At 52.6% G+C, this 15,991-nt stretch overlaps 1 protein-coding gene across 5 annotated transcripts in view; it reads right to left on the bottom strand.

Moving 5' to 3' along the window:
- The window catches only part of EML2 (EMAP like 2), a 52,363-nt gene that overhangs the window by 20,346 nt on the left and 16,026 nt on the right, over nt 1-15,991 (bottom strand). For all 5 annotated transcript variants that reach the window (XM_082231039.1, XM_082231038.1, XM_082231041.1 and 2 more), the window contains 9 exons: nt 12,716-12,744; nt 11,648-11,777; nt 11,334-11,483; nt 10,541-10,610; nt 9,737-9,847; nt 7,730-7,825; nt 6,521-6,655; nt 3,232-3,331; nt 1,406-1,560 (listed from right to left, as the gene is read on the bottom strand). In XM_082231039.1, the coding sequence (XP_082087165.1) occupies nt 1,406-1,560; nt 3,232-3,331; nt 6,521-6,655; nt 7,730-7,825; nt 9,737-9,847; nt 10,541-10,610; nt 11,334-11,483; nt 11,648-11,777; nt 12,716-12,744 (976 nt within the window). The remainder of the gene's footprint in view (nt 1-1,405; nt 1,561-3,231; nt 3,332-6,520; nt 6,656-7,729; nt 7,826-9,736; nt 9,848-10,540; nt 10,611-11,333; nt 11,484-11,647; nt 11,778-12,715; nt 12,745-15,991) is intronic.

The raw sequence follows: 15,991 nt of genomic DNA, 5'->3' as shown, positions 1-15,991 counted from the left end.
GGTCAAAGGCCTGGAAACGATGCCTTATGAGGAACGGCTAAGGGAGCTGGGCATGTTTAGCCTGGAGAAGAGGAGGTTAAGGGGTGATATGATAGCCATGTTCAAATATATAAAAGGATGTCACATGGAGGAGGGAGAAAGGTTGTTTTCTGCTGCTCCAGAGAAGCAGACACGGAGCAATGGATCCAAACTACAAGAAAGAAGATTCCACCTAAACATTAGGAAGAACTTCCTGACAGTGAGAGCTGTTTGACAGTGGAATTTGCTGCCCAGGAGTGTGGTGGAGTCTCCTACTTTGGAGGTCTTTAAGCAGAGGCTTGACAACCATATGTCAGGAGTGCTCTGATGGTGTTTCCTGCTTGGCAGGGGGTTGGACTCGATGGCCCTTGTGGTCTCTTCCAACTCTATGATTCTATGATTCTATGATTCTATGATTCTATGAAGCTTTGTCAACAGTTTCGTAGAATTCTTCATCAAATATTGAATGTTGCCACTACATTATTGCATGAGCACTGTTCCACAGCATTTGATATTTTCATTTACATACATTCATTTGAAATAAGGTGGGTTCATGAAGCGATTCTATATCCTCCCACCACGCTGACGAAGAATTCTACGTAACTATAGTCAATATCTGGAATCTCTGTTCAGTGTTGGACATCATATTTGCTGAATACACAAAGCTTCACAGCTTGTCTTTCATCGTACAAAGTCTGCTACCTAGCTTCATTTAAAGATTTTCAGAGACTTTGAGACTGAAGATTTCATTTTGTACTTGTTATGGTTTGAAGGGATATTATGGTGCTGGAGGAGACTCTTGAGAGTCCCATGGACTGCAAGAAGATCCAACCTCTCCATTCTGAAGGAAATCAGCCCTGAGTGCTCCCTGGAAGGACAGATTCTGAAGCTGAGACTCCAAGACTTTGGCCACCTCATGAGAAGAGAAGACACCATGGAAAAGACGCAGATGTTGGGAAAGATGGAGGGCACAAGGAGAAAGGGACGACAGAGGACGAGATGGTGGGACAGTGCTCTTGAAGCTACCAGCATGAGTTTGACCAAACTGTGGGAGGCAGTGGAAGACAGGAGTGCCTGGCGTGCTCTGGTCCAGGGGGTCACGAAGAGGCGGACACAACTAAACAACAACATTGCGTATGTACATGGTCTTCGTGTTGCCTAGACATTGCTGATGTTCTCTTTGCAACAGAGGGGTTTGTTTGGTTACGTGTTGTTCCTGCGTGGCAGTGGGTTGGAACAGATGGCTTTTGTGGCCCCTTCCAACTCTACAGTTCTGTGATTCTATGATCCCTCGTTCCACAGCACCTTCGGCCATGTCTGGGTCCAAGCAAGACATGAACTGCTGCTACCCTAAGGAGCCAGGACTCCACCCGGCCGGCCGCAATACCTCGTTCTCCTGCAGCTTCTGGTAATCCCGTCCCCAGAGCACGACTCTGCGGTCCCGGCCGCCTCCCGTGACGATAGTCCCGTTCCGCAGCACACACAAGCCGAAGATGCCCCCTTCGTGGGCTCCTGGCACTGCATGGCAAATCCTGTTCCCCCCTGCCAGGCGAAGAACAACGCTGTTAGACGGGACAACCTTCCCCCCTGCCCAGGACAGAACCTGGAAAGAATTTCTATTCTGCAGTAGAAACCAGCTTCGCTAACATCATGCAAGAGGAATGTTAGGTAAAGTTAAAGGGACTGGACCATTAGGTCCAGTCGTGGCCAGTGGCGTAGCGTGGGGGGTGCCAGGGGTGCCAGCCGCACCGGGCGCAACATTTTGGGGGGCGCGTTTGGCCGGCCCCCCTCAAGGAAGCGGGAACCTCTCCAAGGCACAGCGCGCCGTCCGTGGAGGAAAAGAGTCGCGCAGCAGCAGCAGCAAAGCCGGGAGGAGGAGGAGGTGGAGCGAGCCTGCTAAGAATTCCTCGCAGCTGGCCATCCAACCTCCAGCGAAGGAGGGCCCCGCTCCACCTTCCGAGGGAGCCTGCTAGGACCCCCGGCTCCCTGCAGGTGGCTCACAACCCCCGCTAGCCCGGCCGGGGCTCGGGGAGGATGGGAGCCACCTGCTGGGCTGGCACAGCTGCGTGTGAAGGCGCGGAGGGAGGCGCTCCCAGGGCTGCCGGCGGCCTTTCCCCGCACGCGAAGGAGCAAGGGCGGCGGCGGCGAGGCTGCGCAACAGCCGCTGCGTGAGAACGAGCCCTTGCCCAGCCCGGGGGACGATCCGGAGGCCCTCGCCGAGCGCGTTGCGTGTAGCCAGCCTGCCAGCCTGCCTGCCAGGGTGGAGCAAAGCGGCGGAGTGGGGAGAGGTTGCCCTTCTTCGCACGCAACCCCCCCCCCGCGTCACGCCTTAAATCCACCCTCCCACAAACTAGGAGCGAGCAGCTGAGAGGGAACAGCTGAGAGCCACCAGCAGCTTTTTCTGAAAATGCCCTTTAAAAAAAAAAAACCTAACATTTATAAACCGCTTGACAGCTACAAAAGCGGTTTGCCAAGAGAATAAAACTGCCAGGAAGCAGTGGTGTAGCGTGGGGGGGTGCAAGGGGGCCGGCCGCACCGGGCGCAACATCTGGGGGTTAGGGTTAGGGGGCGCAAATCCACGGGTTAGGGGGCGCAAATTACTTGCCTTGCCCCGGGTGCTGACAAGCCACGCTACGCCACTGGTCGTGGCCGATTCTGGGGTTGCGGTGCTCATCTCGCTTTACTGGCCAAGGGAGCCGGCATACAGCTTCCAGGTCATGTGGCCAGCAGGACTAAGCTGCTTCTGGCGAACCAGAGCAGCGCACGGAAACGCCGTTTACCTTCCCGCCGGAGCGGTACCTATTTATCTACTTGCACTTTGACGTGCTTTCGAACCGCTAGGTTGGCAGGAGCAGGGACCGAGCAACGGGAGCTCACCCCGTTGCAGGGATTCGAAGCACCGACCTTCTGATTGGCAAGTCCTAGGCTCTGTGGTTTAACCCACAGCGCCACCCGCGTCCTACCAGCGGAATATTACAGGCGCTTAATAAAATGCTAACATGGTTATGTGACTGGTCGGTACGAGATAGGGAATGAACCGCGTGTGAGAAAAGGCGACTGAGGGATTCAGCAAGGGTAAAATAATTATTTGTCCCTGCAGCAACTCACAAATTTAGCTGTGTAGCTAGACTGATTCAGCCCAACCAGACAGAGCTGCTATTTAGGAGCACCTCAACCCAATCCCATCTCTCCTCGCCCCATTCCCAAACTGACCTTTCCCCCAAATGTAGAGGTTCCCCCCGGAATCTCCGGTCACAGTGTCCCCGTTCTCTGTGAAAGCCACACACAGGACATATTTGGGCTTCTCGTGTTTCTGCGGAAGGAAAACAGGTGAGCCTCAAAAACAGGGAGGAGAAGGGGCAGGAAACCCACCCCAAATCCATCCTGAAGCTCCCACTTCACCCCACTTCAAAGGAGAGCTGGCCAGCAAGACAACAGCACCTTTCCCGTCCCAATCTGGCCACAGTGATCCATGCAACGGTCACCTCCAGGCTTGACTACTGTAATTCGCTCTAAGTGGGGCTGCCCTTGAAGCTGTCCCAGAAACTCCAGCGGGTGCAGAATGCTGCAGTGAGGCTCCTCACGGGGTCCCTGCCATGGGAGCATATTCACCCAGTGATTTTCCAGCTGCACTGGCTCCCGGTGGAGCACAGGGTCAGGTTTAAGGTGCTGGTTTTAACCTTTAAAGTCCTTCACGGCCTAGGACCCTCGTACCTACGGGACTGCCTCTCCTGGTCTGCCCCACGGAGGACCTTAAGGTCCATAAATAGCAACACCCTAGAGGTCCCGGGCCCTAAGGAAGTCAGATTAGCCTCAACCAGAGCCAGGGCCTTTTCAACACTGGCCCCAGCCTGGTGGAACGCTCTGTCTCATGAGACCAGGACTTGACATCTTTCCGCAGGGCCTGCAAGACAGAGTTGTTCCGCCTGGCCTTTGGCTTGGAGTCAATTTGACCCCCTCCCCCTTTCCTTTCTCCTCCTGTGATGGAATTCCCATTTGGGGACTTCCCTGGCTTTTTTCCGGCCCACGTAGGACCAGTCTGGAAAGTTAGCCTTGGTGAAGACTTGATGCTTCCATCCCCCAAAAAGTTTTTGATTTGCGTTTCCATTGAAACGAGGCTGTATTTTAATGTTTTAATGTTGTATTTTAATCTTGTTTTTAAGTTGCATTTCAATCAATTTGTTTTTATATCGGGTGTTAGCTGCCCTGAGCCCGGTCTTGGCCAGGGAGGGCGGGGTATAAATAAAATTTATTATTATTATTGAAACCTGGGCATGAAAGCTCACTGCGAAAGAAAATGTTGAGAGTCAACCCCTTTAGCAAACAGATCTGAACTGGTTCTCCAGGACCGTATTTGTGTGTGTGCGCACACACACAGTAGTTGGTTCAACTGGTTTGGCTGGGTGGGGTTGGGAAAGGGCCCCCGCCCCCCCAGTCCCAAAGAGCAAATGAAGCAGAAATCCCCATCTTGTCTGCAGTTCGAGAGCTAGTGACTTGCTATGGACTGGGACCTAGGAGGGACGAGGGTTCAAATCCTTGCTTGGCCCTGAAGCTCACTGGGGGACTTTGGGGGACGGCCACTGCCTCTCAGCCTAACCTGCCTTGCAAGGTTGTTGTGGGGACTAAATGAGGAGGAATGGAACCATGAATGTCACCGCTCCTTGGGAGGAACAGGCTGGGTAGACATGCAATAAAGAGAACAAAGCAAATCAGCAATGGTGGCTGGGTCCAATTGGGTCATAAGTTGGTTGGTTGGCATACGTTTGTCTCGAGAGGCAATGGAGTGCACCTCCAGGGGTGAAGTCAAACCACAGCGTTAGCAGCGCCCAAATTGCCTTGGGGGCGCAAGCCTGAGCAGCGCATATGGAGGTGCTGGGCTGCCCAGACAAGACCCCCTCTTGGCCTCGCAGTAAGTTATCACTGAAGCAATACAGTGGTACCTTAGTTCTCAAATGCCGAAAACCTGGAAGTAAGTGTTCCGGTTTTCAAACGCTTTTCGGAAGCCGAACATCCGATGCGGCTGTCAGCTATTGTTTCCACGGCGCCTGCACCAATCAGAAGCTGCGGCTTGGTTTTCGAACATTTTGGAAGTCAAACAGACTTCCGCAATGGATTAAGTTTGGCACGTTTGTTTTTGCTATTTATTTTGCGTTTTTGTTTTTGAGGCTTTTTCGGTTACCGTATTTTTCGCCCCATAAGACGCACCGGCCCATAAGACGCACCTAGTTTTTTGGGGGGGAAATAAAGGGAAAAAAATTATTTCCCCCCCAGGTGCGCTGCGCTACACCAGGAGCTTGGGGCGTGTGGAGCTCAGCGCGCCCCAAGCTTCTGCGTGCCGGCAAGGTCTCCGCTAGCGTGGGAGAGCCGGGCGCCTCTCCCAGGGCTAGCGGACCCCTGCGCTAATCCAGAAGCTTGGGGCGAGCTGAGGTCAGCGCGCCCCAAGCTTCTGGGTGCCGGCAAGCAGTCCGCTAGCCCTGGGAAAGCCGCGGGGCTCTCCCAGGGCTAGCGGACCCCTGCGCTACACCAGAAGCTTGGGGCGTGCTGAGCTCAGCGCGCCCCAAGCTTCTGCGTGCGCGCAAGCAGTCCGCTGCCGCCCCAAGCCTCGCGCACCCGGTGGGACCTCCTGCCGGGCGCGCGAGGCTTGCAGGCATTCGCCCCATAAGACGCACCCCGATTTCCCCTTCATTTTTGGAGGGGAAAAAGTGCGTCTTATGGGGCGAAAAATACGGTAATTGGTTTTTGTGACTGTGTGGAACCCAGTTCAGCTATTGATTGATTGTGTGACTGCAGAAATGGATAAAAGCCCCCCGTCCAAACAGTGACTGTCATCAGTGCAGGTAAGGTGGGAAAATAATTTTAATTTTTATCATCTACAATACTGTCTTATTCATTTTATAGTACAGTACATTGACTATTGTTCATTTTATGGATCAATGGTCTCGTTAGATAGTAAAATCCATGTTAAATTGTTGTTTTAGGGGTTGTTTTTAAAAGTCCAGAACGGATTAGTCCTTTTTGCATTACTTTCTATGCGGAAACACACCTTGGTTTTGGAATGCTTTGGTTTTGGAATGGACTTCCGGGACAGATTAAGTTTGAGAACCAAGGAACCACTGTATTACTGAAGAAATACCTGTGACGTGCATTTTTCAAATCTTTAGAGTGCTCTGTAAAACCTGTATTTTAACAGGTTTTGTTTCACGGAGTCGTACAAGGCTTCTCCCTGGTTTTACCCCGTCTGGAGAAAGGAGGCTGACCAAGAAAACAAGGGGAACAGCCCCCTTGCCCCCCTACATGGCCATGCAGATACAGTTTGTAACCCACCGAACTGAAGAGGGATCCGGGCAAGATTTCTGGGCAGAATCCACAAGGAAGCCTTTGTGTGGAAGCCTGTTGATGCGACCAGGAGCTAGATGGGGGGGGGAGCCCACCAACCACCCCAATCCTGGCCTACCCACAATCCTCTGCAGCTTCTCCCTCTCCCTTCCGATCCTGCTCTCACCTCGAAAATGCCCTGCCTCTTGCTGAGGCTGCCTCCCTCCAGCGTCCAGAAGTGGATGTGAGATTTCCCGCAGGTAATGAGAAGCGTCGGCTCCGTAGGGTGGAAAGTTGCGGCCAGCACAGACTCATTGGAGCACTGTGGAGCAGGAAGGAGAAAGGGGTCAATACAGTGATGCAACAGGATGCAGGAGCCAGAGGCAGGGGGCGTGAGAGGCTGCAGCAGTGTGGGCGCAACCTGAAGTGGACACGGAGCAATGGATCCAAACTACAAGAAAGAAGATTCCACCTAAACATTAGGAAGAACTTCCTGACAGTAAGAGCTGTTGGACAGTGGAATTTTCTGCCAAGGAGTGTGGTGGAGTCTCCTGCTTTGGAGGTCTTTAAGCAGAGGCTTGACAACCATATGTCAGGAGTGCTCTGATGGTGTTTCCTGCTTGGCAGGGGGTTGGACTCGATGGCCCTTGTGGTCTCTTCCAACTCTGTGATTCTATGATTCTATGGTGTCCTTCACAATTCCAGTCCAGAATGTATAAACACCATTTCCAACTCCTCGAAAGATTCCATCAACGGAGTCTATGAAAATTTTTACACATCACTTGGGAAGACAGGCGAACTGATGCCAGTGTACTGGAAGAAGCAAAGATCACCAGTGTCAAAGCAACATTTCTTCAGCATCAACTTTGTTGGACTGGTCGTGTTGTGCAGATGCCTGATGATCGTCTTCCAAAGCAACTACTCTATTCCGAACTTAAAAATGAAAAGCGTAATGCTGGTGGTCAACAAAAGAGGCTTAAAGAGTCTCTTCAAGGCAAATCTAAAAAAATGTAGTATAAACAACAATTGGGAAACACTGGCCTGCGAGCGCTCCAGTTGGAGAACAGCCTTGACCAAAGGTGTCATGGGCTTTGAAGACACTCGAACTCAGGACGCAAGGGAGAAACGTGCTAAGAGGAAGGCACGCTTGGCAAATCCACACCATGATCAACTCTCACCAGGAAACCAATGTCCCCACTGTGGAAGGACGTGTGGATCCAGAATTGGCCTCCACAGTCACTTACGGACTCATTGTTAAGGCTGTGTTTATGGAAGACAATCTTACTCGGCTACAAGGGATCGCCAGAGAAGAAGAGTCCAGAATGTTTTGGAATGCCAACCACAGGTTAGGGAAGGCTGGATTTTGGCTAAGGAACAGGGCGGAACGCAAAGTTACCTTCACGTCTGCCAGCTTCTGCTCCTTTTGCCAGTCCCACACGGAGAGTACATGGTCATTGGAGTCATCAACAGCACATAAGAGTCCTCCGCCGTTCTGGTGAGAGAAAAGAGACATGGGTAATAATAATAATAATAATAATAATAATAATAATAATAATAATAATAATAATTTATTATTTATACCCCGCCCATCTGGCTGGGTCCCCCCAGCCACTCTGGGCAGCTTCCAACAAAACACTAAAATACAATAACCTATTAAACATTAATAGGTTCCCTCAACAGGGCTGCCTTCAGATGTCTTCTAAATGTCAGGTAGTTGTTTATTTCCTTCACATCTGATGGGAGGGCATTCCACAGGGCGGGTGCCACCACCGAGAAGGCCCTCTGCCTGGTTCCCTGTAGCTTTGCTTCTCGCAGGGAGGGAACCGCCAGAAGGCTCTTGGTGCTGGACCTCAGTGTCCGGGTAGAACGATGGAGGTGGAGACGCTCCTTCAGGTATACTGGACCGAGGCCGTTTAGGGCTTTAAAGGTCAGCACCAACACTTTGAATTGTGCTCGGAAACGTTGTGTGAGCCAGTGTAGTGGGATAGAGGCAGCACCCCTCACAACTGCCGTCCAATGCCCTGGATTCACCATGACATGCCATTTCTAGCAACAATACCTAATTAGAAATCTCATGCCAGCTCCCTCTTTAAAAAACAGACCAACCAGTGCTCTCTGAAAAAGCATGAATATGCTCTGCAAAAGTAAGGTTTAGGCGGTCTTGATAGCAGAACTGACATCCCCCTGGCTATAGAATTTGGGTCTGGGCAGGGGGAGGGTGTGCCTTGGCAGAATATGAAGGCAGGTGGGTGGAGGCTGGGGCTCCTTGAATTTGCAAACTCCTCTTCCTTCCACACACACACACCCCAGATCACAACCTCACTAGCAGTCAACGGGCCGGCCGCAGCTCAGGGCTAGAGCATCTGCAAACAGATTCAATCCTTGCTGGGAGAAGTTCCTGCCTGGAATCCTGGCTATCTGCTGCCAGTCAGTGTAGGTAATTCTGAGCCTGATGCACCAATGGACTGAGTAGGTTCCAATTGCTTTCTGTGGGGCGAGACAACACCAGGGGCCTTTTCTGCTGTGGCTCCCTGCTCTCCCCAGGGAAGCCTTTGTTACATATCTTTAAAGGTAAAGGGACCCCTGACTATTAGGTCCAGTCGTGGCCGACTCTGGGGTTGCGGCGCTCATCTCGCTTTACTGGCCGAGGGAGCCGGCGTACAGCTTCTGGATCATGTGGCCAGCATGACTAAGCCGCTTCTGGTGAACCAGAGCAGCGCACGGAAACGGTGTTTACCTTCCCGCTGGAGCGGTACCTATTTATCTACTTGCACTTGGACGTGCTTTCGAACTGCTAGGTTGGCAGGAGCAGGGACCGAGCAACGGGAGCTCACCCCGTCACGGGGATTCAAACCGCAAGCCTTCTGATCGGCAAGTCCTAGGCTCTGTGGTTTAACCCACAGCGCCACCCACGTCCCTTTATGTATCTTTAGGCGCCAGGCAAATGTGTCTGTGGGAGGGGATGTTATTGGTTTGTTTTTCTTTTTCCTATGTATTTTGTGTTCTTGTTTTGTATCTTGTTATGTTGTGAACTGCCCTGTGATCTCTGGAGGAAGGGCAGAATACAAATTTAATACATTGTCGGCCTCTTGTCTGTCTCAGGAGACAATAGAGGATTGCGGTTTCAGGGATGGAGTCAAACCACTGGAGAGTTGCAGTGCCTGCTGTGGCTGTAGAGACCGATACGGGAGAGACATGTTTTGTTGCAGCTGGGGCAGAGGAAGGCGTCCTGTTGCGCTACTGCAGATGTACTGTGGCGTTTTTCTTTCTAAACTCATCCCCTTATCTATTATCATTACCATCATCATCATTATCTACCTAACCCAAGCTTGTGGGGTGAACAGTCGGCTCTGGGTACCCCCTTTTTGGCGGAAGGAAGGAAGAGAAGGGAAGCATCACTCACAGACTTTGAGAATCCCACGCAGCTCACAGCTCGGTCGAAGGGCCCAGGGCTCAGGACGTGGAGTGTATTTAGACTCACAGAGTCCCAGACCCGAACGTGGGGAGGCAGAGGCTGCCGGAAGGAAGAATACCGGTTCAGGATGCACAAAAGGAAGCAACTCTCCACACAACACAGAAACAACTTGTGGAACTTGGGGGTTCTGGAAAAGGCACTGGCCACAAGGTTTGTTTTTAAAAGCAGAACAGAGGGAGGCAGGGCTGCAGTCGCCTATTAGCTGCAACAGAAGATTGGTGCAACCACATTCAGGCGTTGCAGACACTTCTGGCTGCAAGATACTGGGGAGAAACAGCAGTAGCAGCAGCAGACCAGGATCTCCATGCCTTGGCTGGAACGGGGAAGGGATGCTAAAGTAAAGAGATATAAAGGGCAGCTCCTAAGTACAGTGGTACCTCGGGTTACATACGCTTTAGGTTACAGACTCTGCTGACCCAGAAATATTACCTCGGGTTAAGAACTTTGCTTCAGGATGAGAACAGAAATCGTGCTCCAGTGGTGCGGCAGCAGCAGGAGGCCCCATTAGCTAAAGAGGTGCCTCAGGTTAAGAACAGTTTCAGGTTAAGTACGGACCTCCAGAACAAATTAAGTACTTAACCTGAGGTACCACTGTACACAAATGTTCAGCTGCCCCATTATTTTGAAAGGGGGGGGGATTTAAATGTATGCAATCTGTTCCCGTTTCTCCTTTCCTCCTCTCTCTTCCCGCCACCTCCCAATCTCTGGCGCCTATAGCCAGCTGCCCCTCACCTTGCCATCTTTCGAAGTCCCGGCCACCTGCCCCGTTGCTATGGTGACCATGTCAGGATGCACAGCCAGGCTGAGAGAGACAGGAAAGGACAAAAGTTATACCCTCGTGCGCAGAGAGAGCAGCCACCCATCCACTCCTTGCAATGACTCCTCCTATTTTTACAGGTGGCACCACCTGCAAACTGGCAATAATAATAATAATATTTTTTATTTATACCCCGCCTTCCCCAGCCAAGGCCGGGCTCAGGGCGGCTAACAAGCAATAATAAAAACAAGTTGAATGAATACAACTTAAAAACAAGATTAAAATACAACTCTGAAACATTAAAATGCAGCCTCATCACAGGATGAGAACGGAAAAAAGAAAGAGGGGGAGGGGATCAAATTGGCTCCAAGCCAAACGCCAGGTGGAACAACTCTGTCTTACAGGCTCGGGGGAAAGAAATCAGATCCTGCAGGGCTCTGGTCTCATGAGACAGAGCGTTCCACCAAGTTGGGGCCAGTGCTGAAAAGGCCCTGGCTCTGGTTGAAGCCAATCTAACTTCCTTAGGGCCTGGGACCTCTAGGGTGTTGCTATTTATGGACCTTGAGGCTCTCCGTGGGGCAGACCGGGAGAGGCGGTCCCGTAGGTACGAGGGTCCTAGGCCATGGAGGGCTTTAAAGGTCAAAACCAGCACCTTGAACCTCACCCTGTACTCCACCAGGAGCCAGTGCATCTTGCCCCCCCCTCTGCCGTTCCAGCTGGAGAGGAAAGAAACAGCGCAGGAACTGCCTCACCCCCTGCCCTGCTCACCACTTGATGTCATCATTGTGGCCCAGGTAGTGGCGTTGGCGCTGTTCTTCCACGTTGTAGAGGACAGCCACGGCAGCCACGAAATACACAATCTCCCCCGTGGGCAGCAGGAAAAGGTTGGCGCGGCAGTCGCGGCCCCGATACCCATAGCTGGAGCGGATGCCGGCGGGTCAAGGACAAGAATAGAGAATGGGCTTTGCGGTCCTGGCCACCAGCTCTGGGAGCCAAGGGAGGGAAGATCCGGGATCCAGAACTCGCTTCAAGCACCCCCACTCCTCTCCCGCCCCCTAGGGAGACTATTTTGAATAGGATACACCCAGTCCAGCTTCAGCTTCTTATGGGGCAGGTCCAGCTTGGCATCGAGGCTGTAGGTGGCGACGACGGCATCGGGGACAAACATGGGGATGGGCCGCCCCCGCAGGAACATCTTCACGTAACCATCCTCTGCGTACGGATCGCCGGGAGAGAGAAAGCGTCACGGTCACCCAGCACCCGTAACCGCGCTTGCAAGACCTCCAGCTGCCCAGAGGGATCGGGTCTCCCTCTACACAAGAGAGCGCCTTGATGTCCCCTAAAACCAGACGCTCTCCTCCGTCTCTCACCTCACCCGCCCAGAAGCAAAACTTGTAGAAAGCTACCGTATTTTTCGCTCTACAGGACGCAATTCTCCCCCTCCCAAAATGAAGGGGAAATGTGTGTGCGTCCTATGGAGCGAATGCAGGCTTTCGCTGAAGCCTGGAGAGGGAGAGGGGTCGGTGCGCACCGACCCCTCTCCCTCTCCAGGCTTCAGGCAGCTATCCGCAAGCCTTCTGAGCGCAGCGGGTGTTCCCGCCGGGCTCCAAAGGCTTACGGATAGCAGCCTGAAGCCCGGGGAGTGCAGCACTGCGCTCCCCGGGCTTCAGGCAGCTATTTGCAAGCCTTCGGGCTCCGAAGGCTTGCGGATAGCAGCCTGTTCTGGGGGTTGGGGTCAGGGGAAGCTCAGGCTTGGGGGGGATTCTTTATTTCCCCCCCCTAAAAACGGTGCGCCCTATGGACCGGTGCGCCCTATGGAGCGAAAAATACGGTAATCACTTGGGGCGAGCAAGACCCTCCCTCCTGGCGACCACGAAGGGACAATTTACAGAAGGGAAGCTTATCAGAAGAGTTTCCCTCTTTGACCGGTCTACTCTCCCCGCTATTCTAAGAACTCTTGCTGTGTTAAAAGGGCACACACACCCCATCTCTCAAGACTTTTGTACAACCTGGAGCATGCAGGTGCATGCCATTTGGCTACTCTGCGTGACCTCCAGGCCTCTAAAGCCATGCCCAGCTCCCAGCCTCGGCCTGGATTCCTGGGTGTTTCCCCCCACCACAAACTGCAAAGTGTGGCAGCATCTACTCACCAGCGCTGAAGGTGGATTCTTTAGGTTTGCTGCGAAGGAAAGAGAGGAGACAGTTAGGATGAAAGGGGAAGACTGCGGTGGGGGAGGAAAGGAAGGCGAATCTCTGCTCCAACAATCCGACTACAGAGTTATTCTCCCTCTCTCATCTTCAGCCTCCCGTTGGCAGCAAACAGCTTTCAGCTGACCCTCGCATCTCTTTCTGCCAAAATACACCCGCCGCTATCCTTGGATTCTGCGTGTGGTTCGCTCTTCCACCTCCCCTCTGCCGAGCTTGTACTCCCCTCGCGGCGGCGGCTGCACCCGCGTCAAACAAATCCTCGCATCCCGGCAGGCAGAATGTTGCTGCTCATTCCGTGACGTCAAAGCAGATCAGTCTATAGCAGGAGAGGCATGACCAGAGGGGAAGCCAGTTGAAGCCCGATAGAGATGTTTGCTTCAGCAGGACAAGCCACGCCAAGCATTGCCAATGCATCAGAGAAGAAGAGCAGGCCTCTGCAGTCATGCTGTTCGCGGGCTTGTGAACGCATAGGGAGTGGGGGAGTTTGCAAAAGCGCATTACCCGCCAAGAAAGTGCCCAGACTCCAAAACTGCAGGTGGCAAAGTTTTATAGGCTGAGCCGTATTCTCTGAAGACTCTTAATAGCTCTGGACATTAAAAAAGGTAAAGGGACCCCTGACCATTAGGTACAGTCGTGGCCGACTCTGGGGTTGAGCAGGGTGCTGATAACGGAAAGGTTGCAGGTTTGATTCCCAAACGGGGCAGCTGCATATTCCTGCATTGCAGGGGGTTGGACTGGACCTTTAAAGCCCTAAACGGCCTCGGTCCAGTATACCTGAAGGAGCGTCTCCACCCCCATCGTTCTGCCTGGACACTGAGGTCCAGCTCTGAGGCCTTCTGGCAGCTCCCTCCCTGCGAGAAGCCAAGTTACAGGGAACCAGGCAGAGGGCCTTCTTGGTGGTGGCGCCCGCCCTGTGGAACGCCCTCCCACCAGATGTCAAAGAGAAAAACAACTACCTGACATTCAGAAGACATCTGAAGGGAAGTTTTTAATGTGTGACATTTTAGTGTGATATTTGTTGGAAGTCGCCCAGAGTGGCTGGGGAAAACCAGCCAGATGGGCGGGGTACAAATAAATTACTACTACTACTACTTCTTCTTCTTCTTCTTCTTCTTCTTCTTATTATTATTATTATTATTATTATTATTATTACCCCAGGGGTCCCTTCCAACTCTACGATCCACCTCTCTTTCTTTCCAAGCCTTTTTTTTTTTTTTGGTGCTCATAATGCCCACCAGTAAAACCTCTGCAAACTAAATACTAGCCAGTTGATTAAAGGTAAAGGGACCCCTGACCATTAGGTCCAGTCATGACCGACTCTGGGGTTGCGGTGCTCATTTCGCTTTATTGCCAAGGGAGGCGGTGTACAGCTTCCAGGTCATGTGGCCAGCATGACTAAGCTGCTTCTGGAGAAACCAGAGCAGCGCACAGAAACGCCGTTTACCTTCCCACCGGAGCAGTACCTATTTATCTACTTGTACTTTGACGTGCTTTTTAACTGCTAGGTTGGCAGGAGCAGGGACCGAGCAACGGGAGCTCACCCTGTCATGGGGATTCGAACCGCAGATCAGCAAGTCCTAGGCTCTGTGGTTTAACCCACAGCGCCACCTGCATCCCTCTAGCCAGTTGATTAGCATCAAGTTAACTTGCTCCCGCCTTCTAGTTTTCCAACCAATGAGTGCCAGGTTCGTTCTCAGCATCTCTGCCGAAGAGGCTGCCCTGGGGACCCCAGAACGCACTTTACGCTTGATTTTGTTCCGAGAAACATTTAAACCACCAGCCTCTCCCCCACCGCTCAGCGACCAAGGAGTTAACTAACTCCCTTCCTCTCTCTCTTTTGGAGAAGGGCGGGGCGACCTCCCTGCCAGTCTTCCGAGGCTCTTTTATCTCCCTCCATCTAGAGTAACAGTTGGCAGGGCGTTCCCCACCCTTTTCCATGCCCTGCCCAGGGGATTCTGCTGCCACGCCTCCTCCCTGTTTGTTCTCTCTCTCTCTCTCTGGGGGGATCCTGCTAGGATCTTGCATCAGCCAAGGCAATGGCCTCCTCTCCCACTCCCTCCCTCCAGGGCACCACTGCAAGACCCCCTTGTCTGCACCAAGGAACAGGCTATAGGACAGCCCAGGGCGCCTCCATTGGGCTCTATTTTCCTGAGGCTGTGGAGCAAGGAGGATTGGGGGCAGGAGAGGCCTCAGATTGAGCCCCCCCTCCCCTTGGGGGAAACCGAACAGGTGGCCATAGGCAAGTTCGAGGCAGTAAAATGGGACTGCAGGTGAAATAATAGCCCCGTATCTTCCTAAAAAGCAGAGGCATCACCTTGCCATCAAAGGCCCGTATAGTTCAAGCTCTGGTTTTCCCAGTAGTGATGTGTGGAAGTGAGAGCTGGGCCATAAAGAAGGCTGATCGCCGAAGAATGGATGCTTTTGAATTCTGGTGCTGGAGGAGACTCTTGAGAGTCCCATGGACTGCAAGAAGATCAAACCTCTCCATTCTGAAGGAAATCAGCCCTGAGTGCTCACTGGAAGGACAGATCGTGAAGCTGAGGCTCCAAGACTTTGGCCACCTCAGGAGAAGAGAAGACTCCCTGGAAAAGACCCTGATGTTGGGAAAGATGGAGGGCACAAGGAGAAGGGGACGACAGAGGACGAGATGGTGAAGAAGAAGAAGAAGAAGAAGAGTTTGGATTTGATATCCCGCCTTTCACTCCCTTTAAGGAGTCTCAAAGCGGCTAACATTCTCCTTTCCCTTCCTCCCCCACAACAAACACTCCGTGAGGTGAGTGGGGCTGAGAGACTTCAGAGAAGTGTGACTGGCCCAAGGTCACCCAGCAGCTGCATGTGGAGGAGCGGGGACGCGAACCCGGTTCCCCAGATTACGAGTCCACCGCTCTTAACCACTACACCACACTGGCTGGGACAGTGTTCTCGAAGCTACCAGCATGAGTTTGACCAAACTGCGGGAGGCAGTGGAAGACAGGAGTGCCTGGCGTGCTCTGGTCCAGGGGGTCATGAAGAGGCGGACACGACTAAACGACTAAACAACAACAACATCCAATTGGCTTGGAGCATCCCAACCTCTGCTTCAGGGGTCAGCAAACTTTTTCAGCAGGGGGGCGGTCCACTGTCCCTCAGACCTTGTGGGGGGCCGGACGATATCTTTTTGGGGGGAAATGAACGAATTCCTATGCCCCACAAATAACCCAGAGATGCATTTTAAATAA

This window comes from Podarcis vaucheri (genome assembly GCF_965113315.1).
Source record: "Podarcis vaucheri genome assembly, chromosome: 7".
Classification (NCBI taxonomy): domain Eukaryota; kingdom Metazoa; phylum Chordata; class Lepidosauria; order Squamata; family Lacertidae; genus Podarcis; species Podarcis vaucheri.
This window is presented reverse-complemented; position numbering and strand designations above follow the sequence as displayed.